Source organism: Hoplias malabaricus, chromosome 4, assembly GCF_029633855.1.
Source record: "Hoplias malabaricus isolate fHopMal1 chromosome 4, fHopMal1.hap1, whole genome shotgun sequence".
Lineage (NCBI taxonomy): Eukaryota > Metazoa > Chordata > Actinopteri > Characiformes > Erythrinidae > Hoplias > Hoplias malabaricus.
Window position 1 is genome coordinate 44,306,604 of NC_089803.1, and position 27,595 is coordinate 44,334,198.

General features: G+C 37.9%; 1 protein-coding gene across 11 annotated transcripts in view; it reads right to left on the bottom strand.

Annotated features, from left to right (window-relative positions):
• Nucleotides 1–27,595, bottom strand: part of dennd5b (DENN/MADD domain containing 5B) — a 59,933-nt gene that overhangs the window by 23,917 nt on the left and 8,421 nt on the right. For 9 of the 11 annotated variants that reach the window (XM_066667344.1, XM_066667339.1, XM_066667337.1 and 6 more), the window contains exons 2-5: nucleotides 15,980–16,039; nucleotides 12,815–12,924; nucleotides 8,014–8,725; nucleotides 5,614–5,801 (exon numbers count right to left, since the gene is read on the bottom strand). In XM_066667344.1, the coding sequence (XP_066523441.1) occupies nucleotides 5,614–5,801; nucleotides 8,014–8,725; nucleotides 12,815–12,924; nucleotides 15,980–16,039 (1,070 nt within the window). The remainder of the gene's footprint in view (nucleotides 1–5,613; nucleotides 5,802–8,013; nucleotides 8,726–12,814; nucleotides 12,925–15,979; nucleotides 16,040–27,595) is intronic. The other 2 variants (XM_066667346.1, XM_066667345.1) reach the window with 1 other exon arrangement.

The following is a 27,595-nucleotide window of genomic DNA, read 5'->3' on the forward strand; positions in this document are numbered from 1 at the left end:
ATCCTACATTATATATTAAAAAATAAATCCTTATGTCCTAGCAGCTTATTGACAGAAATTCTGTTGAAGTTATCTAAAGTATCTAGTATCTAAAGTTTCAGTCAATAGCTCACTTGTTCAAGTCGAACAGCTAATATTATGGTTGAATTATTAATGTATATGCAGTCTTGTTTTGCAGGAAAATTATTTTTTTCATTGATTAATTCATTGTTTGTAACCACTTGTCCAGTTCAGGGTCACGGTGGAACCGGATGCTTCCCAGAATCACTGGGCGCAAGCAGGAACATATCCTGGAGGGGGCACCAATCCTTCACAGGGCGACACAAACACTTGCACATACAAACCTATGGACACTTATGAGTCGCCAATCCACCTTCCAACCTGTGTTTGTTGGACCTTGGGAGAAAACCGGAGCACCCGGAGGAAAACCACATGGACACAGGTAGAACATGTCAAACTCCTCATAAACAGTCACCCGGAGCGGGACTCAAACCCCCAACCCCAGATCCCCGGAGCTGTGTGACTGCGACACTAGCTGCTGTGCAATCATGATGTTTTTTTTTTTGGTAATCTTACTTTTAAGTTACTCTTAAGCAATCACCTACATAATCAAAATATATATATATTTTATTATATTTTTTAAAGGGCTACTCAAGCCTAAAATTTAAAGCAAACTATTTATGGTGTTGTGCAGTTTTTGTAATTTATATATAAATGTATTTTTATATTATGTAATTTATAATTGATTATTTTTTTTTTTTTAAGAACAGCTTCTTATTTACAATAAGAGTCTCAGAGATTTTGCAGCGAATTTCAGTCTCTGGCTGCAGCAGACTGAAATGCAGACAAACCTAGCTCTGAATTCATTTTGGGAACTTTCAATGTGATGTGAAGGGTGGCACAAGAATTATGAACAGCAGTCAAAATTTGCCACAGATATGGAGGGGACAGACCGCACTGTATCCATACAACCTCACCGATTTGACAGAATTTGAAATTCAGGACACTGAATTGTTTCCATCCATCTGTGTTTCCTTACTACAATAATGTTCATGCATTGCATATATACGTTATACTAGTGTTAAGCCTTCTTGCATTAATTAATAACCTATTTTAAAGATTATTACAGACTTTATTGCACAGATTATTAGAAATATATTATCTATCTTGCTTCTTCAATAGCTGGGCAATAGTAGGCAAGGAGGTATCTATGTTTCAAAAACTACCTTCAAACTTGAAAACAGATAATTTAGCTACACTTACAGCAACACAAAAGCACGCAAGACTGTTATTTCATTGTTTAAATTATTCTCTAAAAAGTTTACACACTAACATCCATAGCACATATTCTAGGAAGTACACACAACACAAGAATACAGGAACATTTTATCGAACGCAACCAAAGACAGCAAGGACAGGAGCAATTCTCTCTTCAGATTTGAGATGCGTATTAACAGGGCTGAACAAAGATGTATTTGAGAATAAGGTGCAGTACAAATTTCAGTCTCAAAAACCAAGGACACCACACTTGCTTAACTTAGACAAACAATAGCAAGATGAACAAAATCTGATGCTGTGCGCCATGGGAACACAGACAAAGGGGTTGGGGGCATGGAGAATGGGCTTTAAGAGAGAGGAAGTGGGAATAGCCTCTTGGGATTCTTAAGGATCCTAGGCAAGCTATGAATATTTAACTCTAACCCACTGCAAAGCAATGCAACAAAGCAATTAGATAGGAGGGTAAAACATCAGCCATCAGTTCAACATTGTCTCCAGACAGCCCTTGGCACTAAGACAGAGCATTGGAACAAGGATGTGTGTTAGCGAGTGCATGAATTTAAAGTTATAGTCTGGCAAAGTAGATCCAATTTACACAAGTGTCTCTTGCCCCAAAATGAGGCTAGCCAAGATATGTTCAATGTCTGAAGGGGGCTTCTTTAGTTTTGCCAGTGATTTAAGCCTAACATACAGTAGGGTCTGAGCCAATTAAATACGCATGATATTGTTCCCATTTAAAAAAAAAAGAAAAGATTTTTCATAAACTTGGAGTTCAAGTCAGATTCAGAGTCAAAATCTCTTGATCTTGAGAGCCATCTGTAATATATTTACTGTACTAAATCATAAAGTGATTAGTATGTGTCATCAGCGATCACAGCAATGTTAAGTTGAAGCACAGGCAACCCCAAAAAAGTGCTACAGTCTGCATAATCCTTCTTTGGTGTTTCATCCAGTGATCCCAACCTCTGTTCAATCACAGCTAAGTTTTCACAGCCCTGACTGCCAGGAGCAGCACAGTCTTGGGTTCAAGTCCCATCTGGATGGAGTTTCCATATTCCTTCTGTGTCTGCTTGGGTTTCCTCTGGGGTCTCCGGTTTCCTCCAATAGTTCAAAAACATGGTTGGTTAGGTGAAGTTGCTACTCTAATGATGGTTCTGGGATGAGTGAATAAATGTCTGTATTTGTGTGTATGCCCAGATACAGGTTGGCACTCCATATTGCATGGATGTGCTGGATGCAGTCCTCCAAGAGGACAGTTGTTCCTGGTTGAGAGTATGCTGTGTGCATTTGGCTGCTGATTCTTGCCACTGTGTGTGCTGATTGAGTGTTGAATGAAATTGTGTTCTGTGTAGTATTGATTGTAAGGCGTCCTATGGAGTGTAGAAAGGCACTAAATAAGTACAACTATAGAGAGGGGAAAGAGGGGGGAATAAAAAAATAATAATAATAAAAAAAATTTAAAAAATTTAAAAAATTTTAAAAATTAAAAAAACAGGCAGTGTGCTGCAGCCATGGAAGTGGACAAGGGAACAGAGAAGGTTAGCTTGTACCGGACCTAAAAAGCATGGCCAGTTTTACTATGGGAAATACTGAAAATGTATTTGAATAACGGACACAGCTAAGAGCCCAGCAGGACTACAAGACAAATGCAGAGTTGGCTAATTTTCTCCTAAAACAGGTAACATCAAGTAATTTTCAAAAAACTATATAAAGTACAGTGACGTATGTGTGAATTAAAAGGTGTAAACTCTGTAGTTTGTGTCTCAACCAAAGAAAGCGAGGAATAAAGTTTGTTTAAAAAAAAAGTAGTTGGTGAATGACACCATTATTATTAGCCTTGTAAACAGAGCAATTTAAGATAGAACTAAACAAAAATTGTGAATAAGAAGTTAAAATGACATTTAAGATGGAACACTGAGGTGGAAATGGAAAAATCATATATGATGCTGGTGAATACAAGACAAAATGGTGGTGGCTCATTCATTATTACTTTCTGCTAGTGTAGGTTGATATTTTAGTGAAATAATGTACATGATTCTGTGTAAATAGGTGGATTATGGTATATTTCTTTTTAGATACGAACAACCAAATTTCTTGAACGCACTTGTTTGTGTATATTCATGTTTACTCAATCGGGTAACCCGCTTGAGCTTCATGTCTGGGGAAAAGGGGCAGGGGGCAGAAAACTCTCTCCAGAGTTTTGAATTTGGAGTGCAGTACCCATTTTAAATGCTTGCTGTCAGTATTACAGATTGCTCCGCCTTCTAGACACGACAGCATAGCTTCACCAATGCAGCTTTATCTGGGGGGAATTTTGCAACATGCCAGCGCTCCAAGAGCTGAACCCCGAGAAGTCTTAATCAGCCACAGCTAAAATGCTTGCATTTGCTACACATATCTTTACTCATTTGCATCTACCTATTGCTTCTCACACTGGGCTTTTCCATCAATTTCCTCAACCTCTTATTTTAATATCCCAATCCCTCTCGATGATTCTTTCCCCTGCTTTGCCTCATTGTGGCCATACTGGCTCCATATTCAACCACAACTCAACCAAAACCCCTACTCCTCCTTTTCCAGCCTGTATCAGCATGTTCTCCAAAGTGCAGTTGTTATATACTTGCTGCTACTCTCCTCTGCCGACACCATCGACACTAATGACATTCTTCTCACCCTACAATTTTACGCATCATCAGTTCTGATTAATCCTATATTTGTGCTTGCTTTCTCTAGTCATTACATGATCTTCTGTTCTGCTTTCTCCTCTAGAGGGCAGGTCCCAAATAACTACCTCACAGCCATCTTGGATCTAATCAGCACTTTGGTTTCTCCAAATAATGGTTTGCCCACCCTCGGCTTGACGACTTCGTCCATGTTTTGTCTGAGTTTGATAATTCTTCTGCTTCCTGGGAGCCCCAACTCTACCTACAAGTTCCATTACCGAGCCCTGTTAAACCTAGCAACCTTTTGCCATGCCAGTTAATTTAAAGAAATTTGTTGTGAATCCTATGGTTTACCTTCTATGTCTCTGACAACCCACATACTGACTTTTCACCACAGAAACCATTCCATACTAATCCCATCCAGACCCTAATACCCAGTGTCTACCCTCCAGAACTCCCTGATCACACTGTCCAATTATGTAATCTGCAGTTATTTAGGGGGGCTGCCTTCCATGCCCATATCCAAGCCACTCAGAACTGCACCATCATTCTCAGAAGTTCACCTCCTAAAAGCATCTCAGGTTTAGTTTTGAGTGTGATTTGTACACACAAAACAGAGTTATGAAAATATTTAGGTTTGGTCAAAGAACCACACAAGAAACCCCTCCTACAACCCCCTACAAATCTTTCTCTCTTATCAGTTTCCTTTGTACCCCTCGTTTATGACTTCTTCACCGGCTAAGAAACAGAGGTCCTCCAGCTTCCTTGTCCATAGCAAAACTTCACATAAATCCCCCACAACCTTCCCTTAAGTGCCTTAAATAAACTTGCTTAGGTGGTTTCTGACAGTGTAGGCCAGGGGGTTTCAAACTATTGCACACAGGCAAAATACTGCCTGCTGCTTTTGTTTGACCAGCCCCTTTAACTACAAAAGCAAAGCATGTCATCTGGCCAAGGGCGAAGAGTTGGGTAGAGATGATACTGACATGTCTCAATACCAATTTAACGACTAATGAATTGATCATTGATGGAAATTTGCATTATAATATTCGTCCAAAATGATCAGTGTCTAGTCCATGTGGTACAAACAATAAAGATCTCGTTACGCCTCCTGAGCCCACATCACTAACAGGATAGGTTTTACCGTTTCTCCCTAACATGGCTATGTGAGCAACGCCGTCCACATCTTGGGACAGTGCCACCAGCTAGGTTGGAGTTTTATGGCCACTTCAATCCAGCTCTTTTAAATTCAATATATGTGCTTTCTAGTGAGAAATGGTCCCTGCGCGCTCACACACGTGTACCGTGAAACTCAGGGGTAATGCGCAGGGGGAACAAATTGCCATCCCGTACTGCACAATGACATTATATTTTCAAAATATTAGAAAGAAAATATAAAAATGCTTTTAATTTCATAACATTGTATATAGTTTTTTTTTCCTAGAAGTTTTCTTCTCTGGCTACAATCCGGCCTCCCAAAGACTGAAAGCAAAAAAAATATAATATAAAAAAAACTGAGCTGGCCCTTTGATTAAAAAGTATGAGGACCCCAGCTGTAGGCCATGCTGTTATGTAAAACATGAATCTTGATTTTTGATTTTGCTTGTGTTATTTAATTTACATTTATTATGAAGGGAAAAAGTATCCTTTAACCAAGTGTCTGCACAGTTACCTCTTGAGGCAGTTCCAGTTTGGAGCGGTCTGTGCCCTCTTTGGACTGTAAACCCATGAGGTACGGCACAGGAGCATCTAGGAAATGCAGTAGGGAAGCAGGAAGGATAGGCACATATACATGTTGCCACTGGAATGGAAAAAGCAGCGTAGTGATCCCCTCCGCCACCACCATCAGCCGCTGGTAATCTACAAACACACAAGCGCACAGTGTCTTTGGTCATTAAGGCACCACATCTGTCCATGTGGAGCATGTCACATTACACACTGAGATCACGGATTTTAACTTACAATTAAAAGAATAATTACACAATTTGCTATTTGTCTGCAGCAGTATAATTATGACTTACCACACAATCTAGTTTAAAAGTTATTCACAGTCATGTTTTGAACATAACTCAATACCACAATTCACAACTTTTCTAAAGCTGTTTAAAGCAAAGCCAAGTGATATGATTAGGTTGTACTGAATATGTATATAATTAAAACCCAATGTTTAAATACACCTAGGCAAAAGATTTAAGCTGTTTTATTTTATTTATTATTTTTTTTTTTACAACACCAAAATATCATGTAATATTGGGTTCATTTCATCATATTTCCACAAGACGTTATTGTAAACTTATAGCCAAGATATTGATTTATTTCAGGCTTTATTTATTTCAAATGTATCATATTTTCAATGACTCAATTGTTTACATACACTGTTAGTAACTGGTGGCTTGACCTTTGGACTGGATTACTTGAATCAAAACCTTGCAGCCTTGCAGAAACTTTTCTGGAAATTTCCCCCCCAAAACAAACCGGTTAAATTCTATCAAGTTTGTTAGCCTCCTTGCTAAATAACAACAATACATTCATAAATAATAAAAATAGCCCTTTCTCTACATCTGAATCCAGTTTGGCAAAACATGCCACAGCTCTTCTCAAACACATTTAATTTTAGGTTTAGCCTCTCGGTGAACTGCAAATGAATTTCAAATGTATCCACTGTCCTCCTATTAATTTTATATTCTGGTGAAAAAAAAAATCTCTTAAACTGATCTTCATTCGAACATGGGTTTGATGATCTTGACTACAACACTTGCTTCAATTGTAGATCCAGCTCAATGATTTCAAAGCATCTCCAAAGACCAAATTTGCATGCGTACTGACTCAGTTTTCACAGAGCTAAAGACGCACTGCGTTGCAATGGAATATTCATTAGCTCTTCTCCTGTCTTTACACTTCCTCCCACTCAACATCAAAGGCACTGCAGAGACAGGGTTGGAGGCGCGAATACATCACAGCTGACTTTAGTGGGGTTTGACCCATGCTGTAGTGATGAAAGCAAGCAGCTGAGATAGTAAGGGCCTATGAAGATGCTTCTTTTGCTGATTCAGATAAGCAGTGAAAAGACTAATGAATTTTCATGCCTCACAACTCACAAGGTCATATTGGGACAGGATATTATGACGGTGCCTGAGGGAATGCTTGCCAAATTCCTCCAATCCATCTCCATGATCAGGAGCAATTTAAAAGGTTTTGTGGATTATTTGTGAATCCCCCCACCCATTTAATTTTGTGCAATCCTAGTTAGCGGTTTAAAATAGATCCAGCCAGACTAGATGTGGTGCAAGTAATAACTATAATTAACTTGCATTAATCAAAAGTATACAACAAAAGTAATAAATCACTTATTGCTTACTGTACATTGGCAAACAATTCTTGGCACCTCCCATAAACTACTACAAACGTAATACATTAAATGTACATTTCATTTCCCCAAAATCTTCTTAGGGTGATGGAGGTTTGTTGTGACAGTAGCTACAATTAGACAGTGCTATTCACACATTGAATCATCACAAAATGTTTTTTTTAACCAGTAAAGGATAGATCTGTTTAACTCACTTGCTCATCATGGGGGAGTCTGAGCTGATGTTATAAGCCCACAGATTTTTGGGCACACATCCTGATGTTGTTCTTGCCAGTCTAATTATCTCAATCTAATGTCGTGCATTTGTAATGCTGTCTGATCTCTCTGATCCTCCCAGCCCTTAATGTTGTGTTTATCCAGGAAACTCAGATTGTGGGAGCAAAACAATTTAAAAAATAATTTTTAAATTAGCATTAGCCATACTGGATTAGCAGCATTATCTACACTGGATTAAACTGGAGATAAACACCTACGTTGCATCTACACTCACTGTCCATTTTATCAGGACTAACGAGGTGTGTGTTAATGTCGACAGTGAGTGGATAATTTTAAAAACTTGAGCGGAACTATTGGGTTTTATTTAACTTGCACACATTTTCAGTAAGGACTACAAAAATAACATGTTATGAGCAAGGAACTTAAGTATGGGCCTAAATGAGAGCCTACAACAGTTCATTGTTGTACACCTTTGAGCAGATGGCTCACCCTGTGAGTAGAGCAGGACCTGCATCTCCAGCAGGACACAGGTGAAGAGCTGAACCAGGTTCTCCACCCCCAGCAGCTGGAAGGCCTCACCCAGAGGGAAGTCTCCCAGCGGGAGCTCATTGGGCCCTGGCCGCTGGCACAGGACAGGTTCATACACTCCATGGAACTTGAGGGAGCGTCCAGGGGGCAGCAATGGGACCTCGTAGAGTACATTGTAGACGTAACTCTCAAGGGGAAGCGGTGGAGGGGTTTGGGAAACCACAGCCCTGTGCAGCTGAGATAAGAATCGTCTGCAAGCATGCATGAAGGGCATAGGCGTGATGAGGCAGATCGCTTTAGAGACATAGAGAGTATCCCGTTCTGAATCATAACTTGAACCTGAGCAGCCACAGACTCCTTGACCTCCTGCACGAGAGGAGGGAGACTCTGCCTCATCCGAGCTGCTGGCCAGAGAGTCCATACTGGAGGAAGAAGAGGATGAGGATGACGATGATGAAGGGCATGCGTGGGAAGAAGTGTGCTGCTCAGCGTGGTGCATCTGGTGAAGTGTCTGCATGGCTGAGCGGATCTGAGCACTGGTGACCTCCTCATAAAAGGTGTGGACGAAGCCATAGGTGCGAGAGCCATCCTCACGCGTGATAAGGAAAGAGTGGAAGCGAGGGGCCAGGCTGTCTCTCTGAGTGCGAAATGCCAGACCCTTAGGCATGCAGAGCTGTGGAGAAAGAGAGAACAGGGTTGCAAATTTATATTAAAATGATTCTACATTGATTTTATATATAAAAAATGTCCACACCCCCCACCCAGTATTATTAGCACCAACATTTGGGTAAACAGATTTAAATCTGACAACTTATTAGAATATTTCACTGATGACTAATATTCAAACACACACATTTGCAAAAGAGAAGGCTGACAAGAGAGACAGAAATCCAAGAAAGATATGGAAAGAAAGAAACGAAGAAAAAGGGAGATATACCTAGAGAAAAAAAATTATACGTAATATTAAAACAAAAGTAATACAAAATAAAGATTGAAAAGAAAGTGAGAACAGATGAAAGGGAATGCTTCATACTTCAGAAGCATTACATAAAAGTACCACAAAGAAAAGAGGTGGGCGCACTGGAGCAGTCTATACTGCATTGTGGGTTTTCTTGTGCCGCTTAATGGCTTTCATATTTCTGAGGTTAGCCTTTGTAATATATCTACAAGGCTTGTTGAAAACCATGAAATGAAAATGACACATCTGTGAAGGAATGAGAGGACACAGAGGTGAGGAAAAATCTTCAGTGCCATGTGTGAGCAAAGCGTTGTGGATACTTCTACACAGTGTACGTTCTACACTAGGGAAGGAATCTGTGTTGCTAAGCCATGTGATGCACAGGCAGCGGAAGGACATCACATGACTAAGAGGGAGACAGTCTTCATACAGATGCATCATACCCAATCACTGAGGGGAATATTCAGTATATAAGCAAGAATACTGGTTAAACTAAGATTTATGTAGGATGACATACAGCACTCTCTCAGAGACTATATTGGGCCCCTATGGCTAATTCATTAGTTCTGCCTGTCTCTCACATTATTCAGCAGACACAAGCATGCAGCTGTCCCCAAACCATTTCAGTGTATGGAATTTAATCAGAAGCAACTTCAGAGTGAGCCATGCAATGTTTTTTTTAGTATAATAATGTGCTTTTGTGGTGGATATTATTGTATTAGCAATCAGGAAAGCACATCTGTGTAAGCTGACTTAAGTATTACGGTTTATTAGAATATTACAACCAAGGGGTGCAATCAAAGTGGGTAATAAATCTCATGTTCACACTGATCACAATCAGGACTGAACAACTTGGAAAATATATTCAATTGATTTTTATGAGTTTGGTTGCATCTGATTAGTCCATGAGTTATTACACAAGCTGAAAGTCAGAATTTAAAGCTTTTTCTTAATAGAAAAATAGGTTACAAATAATTTTGCGGCTCATTTCAGACTTAAATTCCAAGGTCTGCGACTGTGGGGACAGTCGTAAAGACAAGTTTAACTTGTCTGTAAGTTTTTATTCACAGTGTGAATTACCAGAGAAACTCATTTGTAGCTCATGTTATTCATTTTAAATGTTGTTCGTGTTTACTTTCATGCAGTTAGTGTCATTTAAATTTAGAGTGGGTCCCTACCTAAATAATCTGAAACAACAAAAATGAGTCAATATTACCCACCTATAAAGCATATTCTAATGATTTTCACTGCTTAGAGGGCTCTTTGCTGTTTTTCTGTTGTGAGCAGAGAGATGAAGCCTAGCATGTCTGCTTTGTTTTTTTACTCATTTATATAAACACATTAAACTGGTTTCCAGCACAAAAACAGATAGGAGGGCTAGCAAATGGTAAAGAAGCATCTACTTAATTTGAGAAGAAGTGGGTCTTTTTTATTTTAATTATGATTGTGAATGTCACTTTTTAATCACATTATTTACATTATCCAATGTTTGTATGTAAGTTGGAAAAGAGCTTAAAAGAATATCTAGTGCCTTACAAAAAGAAAAAAATGATTTATATTTTATTTATATAAAATAATATATATATTATAGAATTTAAAAAAGGGATAGTGAGAGCACAACAGAGAGAGAGACAAAAGCAAAGTGAAAGCAAAATGAAAGAATGGTTGAAACAGACAGAAAATACAAGAGAGATAAGAATTGCAATTTGAAAAGCAATTATGAGAGAAGCTTTACTTCGGATTCTGTGGACCATGTCCTAAGAATGAGCACCATGATTACCCGCCCCTCCCAACCAGCTCCCAATTACTGTACACTAAGAACCTCAATACACAGTAAAAACATCATTGCTGGACAGAACAGCCCGCTCTCGTGCTCTTTTGTACAGTGGCCTGACACAGGCTCAGAACCACAGTGAATAATTGATGGCTCCATCGGCAGTGGAAAGCATCTGTTTACACTCTGGATGGGGGGAAAAAAATGACCTTGCAGCATGAGAATGATAGGTCAGAGTCCAGTTACTTCTCAGTGGCCATGGACCGTAACATTACCCCAGAGCATTGAAGAGCCAGACGAGTGGATGTGTTTGTATTAAGCGAGGAAAGGCCTGATATGCACGTCACACTAAAATCGATGCAGGTGTAGGAGGTGGATCTCTGGCATGATTAATGCAGCTGGTCAGTTGCACGAACAAATAAAACATGTTTGGTGGAGGGAGCCAATTTTTCAAAGTTGTTCTGCTTGTATTTAGGTTGAATATGGAAAGATTACACATGGAGCAAAGGCATCTGTAGCTTAAATAAAATCACAGAAAGCAGCTTGAGGGGAAAAAGCGTTAGGTTTGGAGGATTTAGCCCCGTCTGTTAGTCAGGCTCCCTCTCTAACTGCAAATGTTCTCATCCTGAATGATAGATGAGCACTATTTTGAATCATGCACGCTGCTCCTTTTCCTGCTCTGTCCAGGCCAAAGGCATTTTGTTCCATTATGCCACTTTTCAGTGGAGTTTACACTCTACCGGAACAAAAGGATATATCAGGTAGTGTCTACCTTGTCCAGTGTGCTTTGGCCCTAGGCTTGCAGTGGCATGAGAGGAAAAGTCTAACCCTAAGCAAAGCATTGCACACACATCAAGGCCCACACTGCACTGCTTCGTTTCAAAATTTCTCTATCGGTAAACAATTTAATTTAGAGGGGTTTTGTTTCAAACATCTGGTTCCTATCAACAACACTGTGAAATAATCTGACCTAGTGTATGTATAACAGCAGAAAGCTGTAACATGAAATGATCATAAATATACTGACTAATACCTGACACATCATCTTTCAATAGTTTTAATGCATAAATAAAATAAATTAAAGTTATCCAAGACTGTTTAAAGACTCATGTTTTCTGACAGATCACTACTTGACCATACCAACAAAGTATAACTAAAAAGACAGAGAACATGTTATTATTGAAATTAAATGTCTATACAGTAATACCTTGACTTAAGAGTTTAATTCGTTCTGTAACCGAGCTCGTAACACAATTAATTAATAAATTAATTAATTATCTAATAAAATTTCCCCAATAAAATTAACTGAAATACTATTAATTCTTTCCAGCCCCCCCCCCCCCACCCCCCTTAAAAAACCTCAACACAATTTAACGTGTTTTTAAATAAGAAAAATTTATAAACAACAAATAATGCATAAAACAATAATACATAATAAAATAGAATGTAAAGCAAAAAACTGGTTTTATTACGTGTATTTTACCAGATCAGACGAAGACGCTGGTGGAGTAGGTTAGGAGGAGTTTTCCTTTTCTTGCACCATCGCTTAACATAACTTACTTGCTTTATAAAAAAAAAAAAAAAAAAAAAACTGCGATAAAATAGAGACAGCAAGATAACCAAGTGAACTGAATGCTTGCTGGGCTTCCTAGTGGGGGGTGGCATAAGCTCACTCGCTCATAACTCAGATCTCTTAAAAGGCAAAAAAACAGTAAATAAATAAAATTTAAAAAACAAAATTGCCCGAGCATCCGCTTGTATCTCGGATAATTCGTAAGTCAAGTTTTCACTATATTTGCCTTGTTTTTATGCAAAGTATTAGCTTTGATTCCAAACTATGACAGAAATGGAGAAATGGCCACAGTAACAAATGCAAAAACAGTGTTTGCTTTTGTTGTCTAGAGATGAATTGGACATTCAAATAATAACCATGGACAGTCTGCATAGCAAGCTGCAAATATTATGAATCTATGTAGGCAAAACTTTGGAAAATATGATCACATTAATTTACAAATGTTTTGTACACTCACCATGTTAACAGCATCCTGGTCAAAAGGGTTACATTCGATGTTTTCTGGGTAGTGGGAAAGCACTTTGGATTTGAATGTCCTTTTTAGAGGACTCTGGTCAAAGTTTTCACCTAGGAAAAGGGAAAGCATGAGAAAAAAAAAGTGGGGAAAATAGCAAGCAGAGCAAATTTTGATTACTATAATTAAAAAGTCTGGTCATAAACAGTGAGAAAGACCAATGCAGAGAAGAGAAAAGGAAGCATTATAAATGCATGAACTAAGCTGGCCTTTTGTTTGTTTTGCATGTCTAATTACGAAAGTACTCTGACATATAAATCTTGTTGGGGATGATAATCCTGGTAATGATCCTCTACAAATAGTTAGATCACATTTCCTCAAGAAGTATTCAACAGAGTCACTACGTGTTACAACATTCTTTTATGTCTTAAGTTAAACCTTGTCAGTGTTTTAGGATTCTGCTTATCAAACTATACATGGTCTGCCTATACAGGGGCAGCCTTGGTCTAATGGTTAGAGAACTGGGCTTGGTACTGGAAGACTGCCCGCTCAATCCCCAGGACTGGCAGGAACTTTCATGGCCAAAGTGACCTTCAGAAAGGCAGTGAACCATTAATGCTCCCCAAGCATCGTGGATGGCTGCCCGCCACTCTGGGTGTGTGTTCACAGCCCCTAGTACACTAGTGTGTGTGTGTGGTGTTCACTGCCAGAGATGGGTTAAATGTGGATATGCACATTATAATGGTCACAGGCAATTAAAATCAAGATATATTACTTAGGACAAGTGATACTTTTTTGTGCTTATGAGTTTTCTGATTACAAATAACAAACCATGATTGATACACACACACACACTTCATTCACTATTAATAATCTGGATATTGCACTTATATGTACTATATACATAATAAACACAAATGTAGATGACCATAGTGGAGAAAAATGTTTATAAACTAGGCTCACAAGATCTCTTGTCCTAAAATAAGTATTATTTAATAATAGCTTTCATTATGTAGACTAAACTACAAGTTCAACATATTTCTGGATGTTCTATTTAATATGAAGTTGTTTGGTAACAACCTCAATAAAAAAAATGTACTCATGATAAACATTAACCTTTGCTTATCTATTCATAATAATTAATGGTCAAGTTACCAACATGCTGCATCTAATGTAACTGAAATCATTTCAGATTTGAGGGCTGTAGCATGCTTCTAAATTAATCATTTTAAACACAGTGGACCAGCTATTAGAGAACATTTCTTATAGCTTCAACTTACTGACATTTTTGGATTAACTTTTGCACACGCACAGGTGAGGGATAAAGAGGGGGATTAACACAGGCAATGAGTGAGCAAGACAGGAACAGGGCACACAGCAGCACAGATTAGAGGATCAGCATGAGGTTAGCTTGCTGTGGGGCAGAGTGAAAGAGGCATGAGACAAAACAGAGGAGGAAGAAGAATTAGAGGAAAAAAAAAGTACTGAGGGAGGGAGAGAGGGAATATTCTCTTGAAGCTTTATTTAAATGACAAAAGCATAAAGAAAAGCTTTCCAATGTTTTGACTGTCAAACTTGACGGTAATTTTTTTTTTTTAACTATGCAGACATTTAGAATTCAATGCCTGTAACTCACAAAAAAAATACTTGAATATTTGGGACAGAGGCATGTTTACCAATGTGTTACATCACTTTTTACTTTTAATTACAATGTTTCATCATTTGGGAACTGAGGATATTATCGGTTACTTGTTTGCAAGTTGAATTCTTGCCCATTCTGGATAAATACAAGACTTAAGCATCCACATTAACAGAAAACTTCTCATATATGCAAGTCACCCATGCTGTGGTCACTAATGCATTCCATTATCATGAGAGATGCTGGCTTTTGCACCTGTCACTGATAACAGTATTTAGCATGGACAAAACACAACATTCATTGTTCATAAAAAGCGGAAAACATGGACACCTCTGACCATCTGAGATGAGCTTGGGCCCAGAGAACTCATTAGTAGTTCTGCATAGAATTGACATATAGCCTTCTCTTTGTTTAGGGGGACTTCCTTAATGCAATAGCAGATTCTGTTTAGTGACAACAGGGTGGTTTGAGTACTCCCACACAATGTCCCAACTTTCCTAGAAACAAGATTTTTTACAATGAACACACTGAATATTTTTATATTATATTAACCAAATATAACCATTTGCCCATTATCAGATATAAATGAAATGAAAGAGAAATTATTCCAGTACAGTGTTTACAAAAGAAGAGTTTAAAATAGGAGACATAACCAGAAGGTGCATCAACCCCCACCACGTTTGAAACAGCATTAAGGATAAACAGGAGCCGTGAGGAGGAGAATGATTTGACATCAACAGCAGCAGAGAACTGCAAGCTCATTTACAATAACAAGCTCAGAGAAGAATGACCTACATTTCAGCATTGCAGCCCTACATAGGCTAACCTGGTGGAAAAGAGGCAGTAATGTGAAATAAAAGCCGCAACGACTTAACTATAATAATAATAATGAGTGGGAATAGAATGAGGACAGGAGTAGCGCTTGGTGGTATGACCACAAATGAATATCATGATTATTTGAACATTTTACCTCGATTAGGATTAATTAACAATTATTTAGGTTTGTTGTTCAAGTATTAAAGCTGGGATTTATTTTTTTGGTGACTGGTGCTATTAACTTTGATCCCTGAAACTGTTTTTGGTCAGTGTTTACATTTGACTACTGTATGTTCACTAAAGTGAAAACATGTCCAGACGACAGACACAGTATTTTTATTTGGTACAAGCTCCTCAAGTTGCTCAGTAGGCCTCTGTATTTAGGTTCTCCTCCGTGTTGCTTCCATGTAGCAGATTGGATGGGGCTGAATCATATGACATTATGCCCAGTGGTATGGTTTTAGAGAAAGTACATGAAAACAGTGGGAAACAGAATAAAAGAAAAATCAATATAGGCAAGATTACAATTAGAATTTCCAAATGTCAGTTTTGATTAATTTTCTATTTATTGCCAAGCCCTAGGAAGAAGTGAAGCAGGAAGGGGTGGTCAAATGAATAATGCATAACAATGAACAGAAAAGCAAAAGGAAAGGTAATGAGGGCAGTAAGGGTTAGCAATTCTGCTGATTATAACCGTGTTTAATGAGGTTTACCTGCAGCCACGTCCTCTGGCTCCCTGCCCTGACGGTCTGCCTCTAGCCATTGGTACAAAGCTGGGATGGCACAAGCACAAACACAAACACAGACAGACACACAAAATGTCAAACCAAAACAAGGCAAAATATGGAGAAGCAAACAAACTGAATTAAAACAAGCAAGACTGAGTGCATGTCAAAAACAGCAATGTCATGATCAACAGTGAGCTTTAGCTTGTAAGTCGGATGAAGGTGGAGGAACTGAAGCCTCCAACTATGAATGTTAATGAGGAATGTGATGAGAGATTAACTGAGCTGTCAGTTCAAGAACAGGAGCTATGCTTTCAATGAAAATCAACTGGGAATAATTACAGACGGCACAGAGGGTGAATAAGATATTTCAGAAATGAAGGTTAATTAAGATACAAACCAGATTTTCTTTTTGTTTTGACACTGGTTGCCATTCAAAATCTCTTCATATTTAGGCTACAAACAGACTGAGGCATTTCTGCCAATTTTAAGGGGCAGACAAAATGGACCAAACCCATGAGTAAAGTATACACAAGTAACCCATATGTACTATTAAAGTCAGCCTCATACTCCAACAGTAGGCTTAAGAACAGCCAAGACTGTAATTAGAACGTGACTCAGACAGTGTGCTTGTAAGTGTCATTGCTTAGCACATAAAGGAAGCACTTGTCCTGCTTACCTGAAAGCAGGTGAATGAAGTTTTAATGAATAAACAAAAATGAAATTAAATAAATAAACATCCATTAGTTGTAAACCTACTTCCAACCACCATCACAACCAACCCAGTAAAACTCCAGGCTGCATTACAAATTATTGTAATCAGTCAAACTAGCCCTGAACCCCCCGAATCAGTGAACCCCCACTACTAAAACAAGCATGACTCCAACCATCATATTGATCACCATCAACTAGTAGGAAAACTACCAACATAACCATAGTCCTCATTATCAAAACCACCAGTGGTGAAACAAGTACCACCACCATCCATTGAACACTAAACCATTATGGATTTTACTGAAAAGAAGAACCTCTTGTAATGTAACATTACATTTTCAGTGGGGTCCTGCAGATATAAAAACAATACAGCAAACATTCACAGACATTAGTCATCCAAAAATATAAATGCAAATCCCTCTCCCCTCCCACCCATGCCCCCAGAACTCAATCTATTGAACTGGAATAATAAATCAAATACAGCAACATAGAGGATAATTAAAGCAGCGGGATATTCTACTACTAATGGATTGAAAAGTGAAAATGCCCAAAATAAAAGCATTAAAAAAAAAAGAAACATTGCACTAAAATCCATTGAACACATCCATTATTAGCAGCCAAACCACCACAATCACAATCACTAAAACAATCATTGGTTAAATTACTAACACTGCCAATTCATCATAATCAAAGCTTCCTCTAGTGAGACCACTATTACCATCATCACCAACCGCGAACACCACAAACATCAGTAGTAGTTAAACCACTATCACTAGTATAGCCACTACCAACAAATCACATGGCGATCATCCCTTAATGAAACACAAGCATAAGCGATGTAATTATCTGCAAAACCATCACAATCATTGTCACCTTATATGATGAAAATGGAATAGCAGTATGGTCCGGTAGGTTTAAAATTCCAATGTTGCAGTGTTTAGAATTGATTTGTCCTTATTTCAAGCCCTTTGTGCTAATAAAGGAGACAAAACAATGCCTCATGGATAGCCTTTGACCATGTAAATCAGTCTTACATAACACATAAGCCTTGGCCAAGCGTCACTGAGCTTTTGTCTCAAGTAGATCACCAAAACTTTATTTATAAATCTGACATCGATCACGGTTACATTTTTCATGATATAATGCTCTGTGTGTTGATATCTATGGGTGTGTGTTTTTATTAATCAATCACACACACACACACACACACACACACACACACACACACACACACACACACACACACACACACACACACACACACACACACACACACACACACACACACACACACACACACACACACACACACACACACACACACACACACACACACACACACACACACACACACCTTTAAAAGCAAGCTCAGGCAGTTCTGGGTACAAGACATAACTGTAAAGCAGCAGGCTGGATAATGAGGGCCTCAAACAGAATGATTACCATATTCCATTAAAATTCATTACATACTTCAAATTCAAGAAAACTCACTCACTAATTACAGAGTCTGCTCAGGCACAGTACCTCATTTGGACCTTAAAAAAAAAAATAAACATACAAACACTGTTGTGTCCCCATTTGCTGTCATTGTGATGGTACCCTCAAACCGAACATTCAGTACCTTTAATTAGGGAACATAATCTTATTCTATCATAAAATTGTAGATTTTAACATTGCATTGATTTCATATGCTCCATTTCATCTCCCCAACTTTTGTTTTTTTTATACAGTTTTATAATGAAAGCTTATAAATATTTGTCTTTGGGCAACACAAATGGACTTTTAAAAAGTACATTTACACCTATAGTGACCAATAATGTGCCTGTACTGTTCCTTTTTTCCTGAATGAAGAACCATAGTGAATGATGCTGCTTTTGTTAGGAACACCCTCCACATACATAAGGCCTGTCTATACAGCATCTTTAAAAAAAATAAATAAAAAAAACTGTAGAATGAATGCCAAATTTTTCAAACTAGCACTTCAACAGTTAATCAGTGTTATGACCTGTAGCTGTCCTCTTATCTGAGGCCACAGGTTACCTGATGTGTTGGAGCTTACTCAAGGAACAAAGTCGAAATGATCATTCAAGTGCAACACACACACACACACACACACACACACACACACACACACACACACACACACACACACACACACACACACACACACACACACACACACACACACACACACACACACACACACACACACACACACACACACACACACACACACTTCACTTTTCACAAAATACAAAGAAGCCCAGAGCCCAAACTTAGAGGAGTTTTAAAACACATTTGGATTATACAGCCAATGATCCCTAATAACATAACATCATGGGTACATTTGAATCAATTAAAGTAATGTATAAACCCTTCACTATTATAAAAACAGACAACTCTATAAAATATGATTGGCTAAAATAGCCAGTGTGGTTGTTGAAATACACAGACAATTGCAGATTTTCAATTATTTAAACTTTATTCATTCATTCATCTTTAAACTTCCTTCCAGTTCAGGGTTGTAGCAGGTCCCAAACCCACCCGGAATCACTGGGCACAAAGCAGGAACACACCCTGTAAGGGGCACCAGTCCATCACAGGGCACCACACACTCACACCATGTGTTTTTTTGACAGTAGGAGGAAACTGGGGCATCCAGAGGAAACCCATGTGGACACAGGGAGAACACACCAAGCTCACAGATAGTGACCTGGAGCAGGGTTGAAACCCACAACCCCAGGTCCCTAGAGCTGGGTGACAGCGACACTACTTGTTAGGCCACTGTGCTGCTATTTGTCTAAATTTTTTACAAAATAATGTTTTCATGCCAAAGGTTAGGTCTGAATACATTTTAAAATTTGCATTTTCTATCTCAGTTAGGTAACCAGGTGTTAGTATGTGATGGGGCTTGGCCATAAGTGAAACTGACCATGGCTAAAATGAAGTGAAAAGCAAATTATATTCAGTGAAATAGTTCTGATTTGCAAGCAGCTTTAAAGAGGTCTTGGAAAACATTTTAGCAGCTCAAGAGGGGAAGGAGGGTTCAGGCCGTGCTTGGCAAGGGTGATGAAGCTCTGAAATCTAAAGGAACACTGTCAGGTATTGGAACACCGAGGAACTCAAAAACCTAGAGGCAGCTGCGGGGGTCAGTATCCAATCCCCTTGCTGAAATTACTGAGACAGTTGGAAAGCTCTGCAGTTATTTTAGCCACTGTCCATTCGTTTTCATGTTCATCTTCTAACCATTATCATCTCCATATCTTCTGATGAATGTGCTCTGAAGTGGCTCTGAGAATCTGGTGCAGACATTTGAGAGTTTTCTTCAGTTGAACCTGGGTGGGACCAAGTTTGGTTGACCAGTGTTGGGTCAGCAGCCAGTGTTCGCGATATGTTTACATCACTCATCTTGATAAGGGACACTTATGTTCAGCAGAGTTAGTCTCTGCAGACCTTTGAGGACTTTAGTATTTTATCAGAGGGGTGGTTGTAATTAAACATTGTACACTTCTCCTCAGTGATTATACTGCGTTTAAAGTGCATTAAAATTACTACAGGGAGAACAAGTTTCCTGAAACTGCTGGGTTTTTTTTAGCCAGCCAAGGTTTTCATAGAAAACATTTTTTTTAACCGCTGTTTCTCATCCTATTGGTGCCATGTCACATTTTATTATTTGACCCACCCTAACAGTTCTGTGCAGGCAAGAGAGAGTGGTTTTTGCAGCATCATTCACTATTAAGATGCTCTAATGTATATTCATTATAACATGGTCCATCTTTTAATTTAAAATATATTCCAGATCACTAAAACTGGGTGAACAGTGGCTTTAAAAGGCAATGTTCACAAATTTAAAACCAAAGATTTTTTTTAAAAAAATAAAATTGAGGATATTTCCTCACCATTTGTGCTCAAAACCAGTCTAACGCATTTACTAAGTTTAAAAAAAAAAAAAGGAAAACCCAAAGGGTCTTGGTCCACTATGCTAGACATTCCCTCTGTTGTCACAGCAGAGAAAAGGCATCAGTGATTAAACTAAGAATAGGCATCCAAAAGTTGAAAAGAATGAACTGAAATGAGGATATTGAGCTATTCCTATTCCATAGGTAATATTGACTTATTTGCTGTAGATGGAACTGATTTCAAATACAGGATACTGCTAAGCGCATAAAAGTAAACACAGGCCAAGAGAGCTACAAATCGAAACAACCAATTACAAAATGAGTTCCTCTGGTAATTAATGCTGTGAATAAAAACTTACAAGAAAAAATAAATAAAAACAGACAAGATAAACTTCAGCCACATAAAAACAGTCATTTTCCCCCCTCAAACATACCATTCCACCTTAAAAGATATGGCCTCTGAATGCAAAGAAACAAGAGAAAGGTGTTTTTCCACAATTGTAGACTTTGCTTTTAAGGCATAAGCATGTAGAAGACTTGACCAGAATGGCAGAATTCCCCAAATATTAAGTTGAAATGAGTTTCCTCCCTTGGATAGCTGGGCTCAGTCTGATCAGGTGAGTAGCGCTGGGAACCTCAGAATGTCTGGGGACCCCAAGGAAGAGCTAGAAAGAGCAACAGGGACAGGGAGGTCTGGAGGTTTGTCGTGAGACCAATTAAAAAAAAGATGATGATTATGATAAGCAAATATTTAAAATAGTTTTTTGAAAGCAATAATTCTCTTAAATAATCCAATACTACACTGAAAAAAATATTCAAAATAACTGTTCAAAAATCATGCACATATTTGCTCTATAAATAGTATTATTTCTGAGGGAGAAAATACTGTCACGTGTGCTTAATGTCAACATGTCTTATTCAAACCCACCCAGAGGGCTTGTCTTGCTAGCTGCTTCATTGCATTTACAGCTGGTTTCAGTTTCTGACACACGCTGGCTCATGCAAACAGACCTGCTGTCAACAGCTACTGTGCATTCTCTACAACCATTAAAAACTTCACCCTGTCCCTAAAGCTCCAACACTAGTAACAGGAAAAATATATTCATTATTTTTTTATTTTTAATTGCATTAACCCTTTCATTCATAGCCATCTTTGGTTTTTAATAAAAATGTAAATATCTTTTACTGACACAAGCAATAGAAATAACTGACAACAATCCTGATTCTGTTTTTATCAGCTCATAAATTACATCAAGTCATATCAACTTCATTTCAAACTTAACATAACGTAATGCACCAAACTTCAAGAAGACTGGCTTTTTGCAGGTTTGATTTTTTGGAAACATCTCATGAGCAAAGCTCTGTAGGTTCAAAAACTATATTTAGAATTAGAGATCACAATTTCTTTTTTTTTAAACTATGATGCAGTGATTTCAGATTTACTTTGCCGATACTTCTGGGAATGGTTTCAAAGAAATAGTAAATAGCTGCAAAATTTAGAATGATTTCAGTTTTCAACATTTCAGTTTTTCAACCAAACGTCAGTTTAGTGGCATTCTGTCATGTGCCCCAGACAGTCATTCACCTGTCCTTCATTTTCAGCTTTAGCCTTTGCTCTTAGCTGCTGCAAGTAATCAGAGGACAAATAAAAACATAACACCAAACAGGTCATCAGAAACTAAATGTTCAGAAAGAACAAATACAAGTTATATATTGATTGCAAAATGTATTTAAAAAAAATACAAACACATTATTGTGAGGGGGGGCAGCAAAAGCATGTAAAACACAAGGGCAATTGTGCCCTTTAACTTAGAGAAATGTTTCCATTCCTGGGACGGCAAAAAAGAAAATTCATACACGGCTGAAGTGTCCTTGAGCAAGACACCTAACCTCCAAACTGCTACCTGGGCACCCCCTGCTCTGGTAGTGCATGTGAGGAATTTCTCACTAGTGTGCGTCTGTGTCCAATTCCATGCATAAGTTAAATGCAGACAGCAATTTTCCCAAGTGGATCAATAAAGGAGACACTACTTCTCTAAATTACAATGATAAATACTAATGAGCCATTGACTGTGGTTTATGCAATCACAACTCTATAGAGAGCCTTGGTACTTGGTGCTTTAGTCTATTCGATGGGATGCAGATTGAGATATAAAGATGGTCTGACATTATGTAAGCAGATTTACGGAGCAAGTGACATAACAGTATTTACTGCAATATTATTATAGCAGTTGTTTTAACGCTGTTGACGCCAGACAGCACTCGCGCACAGAACATTAATCACCCCAGTGAGAGGCATAAATAAGTTACTCAGCCAAAACAGCATCTCGCAGATCGACTCTCCTAAGACAGATCATTTGTCAGTATCTCTAATATGATATCAAATGAAAATAAAATGAAAAAGAAAATCAGGAACCCGGTTAAAGCAGCAAGGTGCTTAAAGATTAAAGATTTTATCTCAGAGAGATGAAAACAATCAAACTCTACTCTGCTTTCAGATCAGAGTTAAAGTACAGATATTCAAATGTAAAATATTACTCCAGTAAAAGTAGACATCACAAAATAATAAAAAAAAAGCTGTAATAAAGCTTTAAAAAGGTAAAAATACATTACATAGTGTTCCTTTAAGCCCTTTGTTAAGTCTTCATAGTTGCAAAGAAGGCCTATTGTTTGAGCTATTTCTGCAATTCTGTTTCTATATTTTTAGCCTGATACTCGTTTTATTTTTTTCTATACTTGGATTTGCCTTTTGGACTTCTCGCTGTACTGATTTTCAGGTTTTGACCTCGCGTCAGGTTTTGTTTTATTTTCAGCTGTAAATTGTTAAACACTTAAATAAACCTGAAACTGATTCTCATCCTCGGTTTGGAGCGATTAATGACATCTAAACCATGTCATATGAATGAATAGTAGTAGCTGCCAACTAAACAGTACAAATCATTTTGTTAATTCATAACGGTTCTAAGAACGGAAACAAGTCATTACTTACAGTCTCAGTCTACCTTTCTTATTACTTGATTTTAGGCGGAGAACCTTGACTTTCGCTTGTTTTAGTGCTCTGATTGTATCCGTCAGATTTATTCAGACATGTTATGGTTTTATTCATACAAACCAAAAGGAACGGCATATTTTCATAATGTAGTGGAGTAAAAAGTAAGATGTTTGACTTTCTCCTCAAATGCACCGACTGATTGGCCATTCAGAACAACTAATTTAATACAACATTTGAAACAGCATAACCACACTGACTATACAGAATTTGGCAAAGCGGCTAAAGCTAAAGGAAGTGAGAATGCAGAGCCAAGTACAAGCCAGCAGCCAGTGTTATCATTCATTAGCAATCAAAAAAACAACAAAAGCCATAATGTTATTACATAATGTTGTAACAAAGAACATGTACTACCCTGTGTACTTGTTTTCATTTGGAAATGTTAAAACTCTTAATTTCATTAAGGAGGTTTTCAAAGAAAACTTTGACATATTAGTGCACAATTTGTGTTGAGATGTAAAAGGTTTCTGTATGCTGTCATTAATAATTCTTAGAAAGAAAATTGGAAATGGCCAAAATCAGATTCTGCCAGCCATTTGTTTAAAAAAAAAAAACAATCAGAATCGGCCAAAAGAAATTCCAATCTGTGCAGCTCTAATATTTTTATTATCTTTCCCTTGACCTTTAAAGTAACACTAGGTAAAAATTTGTATTTTGGCTCCTGGGCCCCCCTATAGTAGTAGTGCTTTTCCAACAAAAAAACTCTGGTTCTTGAACCAGTGCCATTCCTGATTCTTGGAACTTTGGTTCTTTCCAGTGAACCAACCCACGTTTCTACAAATTTAGAGGGGAACCAAGGATATGTCATCAGTGGGGGACGTCGCTGTGGTTGAATACACCACCTGAGACCGAGATAAACTGTCAGCGCCTTGACAGGGTCATTGTTTATACTTTGTTTAACATGGAGTCACACCAGGGTGAGATAAAATACATGGTAAAGGTTACAGAGTTCTGAGCCATCCTGCTGAACTTGTGGACAGCGGAGAAACCTGACCAATGCACATGGTGTCTCGCCAAACCCATCCCCAAAAACACACACAGAACTCAGAGTTACTGAACCTCAATATGTCCAATATGCAGACATCACGGTCCGCGCTGAAAAAACAACTTTTCTTTGGTTCCAGGTGGGCACAAACTTTTCTGGTTCATAAACTGTAGCCGTTCTGGTTCCTCAATGGTGGAAAAGCACTATGGGAGAGGGAGGGCTTCCAACCCTCCTCCAAAGGTAAATAATGCTGTTTCTGCCGTGCTGAGCACTTTTCTTCTCCCTAGTACAGGTCAGTATAGCATCACAATGATTTTGAAGCTGCAGTTTGCATCAGAGAGAAATTCAACCTTCTATTTCAATATAGTAGTTATTTATCAGTGAAAGATTTTTTTCCAGGTTGCACTGTATAATTTGATTTACAAAATGCTAAGACATAAGCAAGTAAAGAAATAACTAAAGCCATGGAACTGTACAGAGGGTGAAGTGTTTCACTAACAGTAGTAGCACCACACTAGAGATCAGGTCAAGGAAGATTAAAGAGACATGTTCAAAGTAGTCTGAAGAGATTACACTAACAGGCTTACACATCCACTCCCCACTATTTCTCTCGACTGTACACAAACCCAGACATAAAGAGAGGAAATATAAAATGCTTTAACTCTGCCCCTTGTATAATCCCTTTCCTGAGCACAAATGTATAAAAAAGGCATTGAAGCAGCCATCTGACCAGACAATACTTCCAAGCCCCTGGCCTTAAAAAAATCTCTCATTAAAGGGCAAAGTCAATTGAAGGCCTAGGAGGTGTGACAGCATTAGCATAGCCATTGTCTTATTACCCCAGCCAGAGTTCTCGGACAGATGGCCAAGCATTCAGCACAACAATATCCCCTCTATAGTCCTCCACTAGCCAGTTCTTTACCACCGTCTCCACTTACAATACACAATGAAGAATGTCATTAAACAACAATAAATGAAGACAGGTCATTTGCAATCGCAAACAATACTCCTCCCGACTCACTGAATCTGCTAGCATTACAAGTACCGTTCAGTCTTCCATGTTTGCATGGCACCAATAGTGAAAGGACTCTTAGATCTGTTAAAGTGGTTCAAACCATGATGCAGTAGTGAATTACATTAGACTAGGCTTGGACAATAATTCAACATATATTAAAATCTAAAATGTTTCAATAACAATATGATTATTATAACTACTATAAATTTTTAATAATTCAACATACATTAGTTACATCATCTCTCACTGACTGGTGTTCATGACAGGGCACTGCTGTCATTTCAATATTTTTTTAAACTAACAGTAAAATAAATATTGACAAAGCCAAGAGGTTTATGTTTGAGGATGATGTCATTTTTTTTAATTAACTGCAGTTTTTCTGTGGCTTGTATATTGTTCATATCAATATCAGAATTATATTGTATTGACAGAAAGTAAGAAACATATTGTGATAGATATTTAAACCATATCATCCAGCCCTACATTAGTAGAGGAAAAGACTAAAATTGCTGTTTTGACGCCAACAATTTACTGCATTGCAAAAGTAAGAATACAGGGCTCTATTGTATGCCATTATAAATAAATGAATAAATAAATACAGGATTAAGGACTATACCAATTGGCTGCCTACACAGAACCAGAACATTAGCTGGCACTGGTGTTAAATCCTGTGTAAGTGTTGCTAATTCAATCAGACTGCAATAAGACTGGTGAGGGTGTGAAGAAAGGAGACAGTGAAACTGTCTGAAACATCTGGAGAAGCAAGAGACGTCATCCAGCCAGGTGCAGCATGTTTCACAGAGAACTGAAACCACAAAAGGAAGCTTCAGATAACTAGTGCTAGTACTATATATATATATATATATATATATATATATATATATATATATATATATACTGGCCTGATATCGTGACATGTCACACATACGACCACAACATTTTATGCACTAGTTATCTGTAGGACATATTTTAAATATTGTCTTGTTGATCTGACCTTGTATGTGCAAAGAAGTAATATATATATACTTCTTATTACTTCTTTGCACATACAAGGTCAGATCAACAAGACAATATTTAAAATATGTCCTACAGTTCATTACTTCTTTAAGATGTTACAGCTCGAGAATAAAAAGACCCGTCTTAGCCAGTTAAGAAAGTACTTCTAATTCAGTCTCTCAAAAACCATAAAACTATTTGAAATAACAATAGTGTAATGAAGAATTAAAAAAAAAAAAAACACAATTAAATCATTAAAGCATAAAATCTGTTAGAGTGGTTTGTTGTGAAGTGTGTCATTCTATTGGTCAGAACGTTTACATAAAGCCATCTCTTAAGGGTAATAGGGTAACACATTTAATTGGATGCAAGGGACTTATTTTGGCATATTCAATTTTGGCCAAAAATAAATTTTTAAATACATAACATTTTAGAGTGTTATATGCAGGGTACTGTTAAAAACCCTACTTGATTCAGCTCGGCTCTGCTCAACTTTTATGCTTTTCCATTAGCCAAATCAAGTACCAGCTCCCTTGAAGTGACCACATTTAGCCCCTGCTTGCACGTGGTTCCAAGTGAAGCGAGTAGGGGCTAAACGTGTGTAAACATTGCTGAGTGCTGATTGGCCAGATAGACTTGTCGACATGGTGAAATACAGATCTCCAGCACAAACTAGCCACCTGGTAAATCTTCAAGCGACAGTAGCAACAACATTTGTTTTTACCTGACTCACAACAGCAGCTCGTTTATAAAAAATAAAAAAATATTTTACACTTTTTTTTTGAAGAGGTTAAAATGCTCCTCTGATTGTGGTTGCTTCTTAAACCCTTATATATTTATTTATTTGTTTTTTTTTTATATACACATTTAATAACGAAATAAGAACTCCATATCTGATATGTACTCGTCATAATGTCATTGCAGTATTGAATAATATTATAAAACA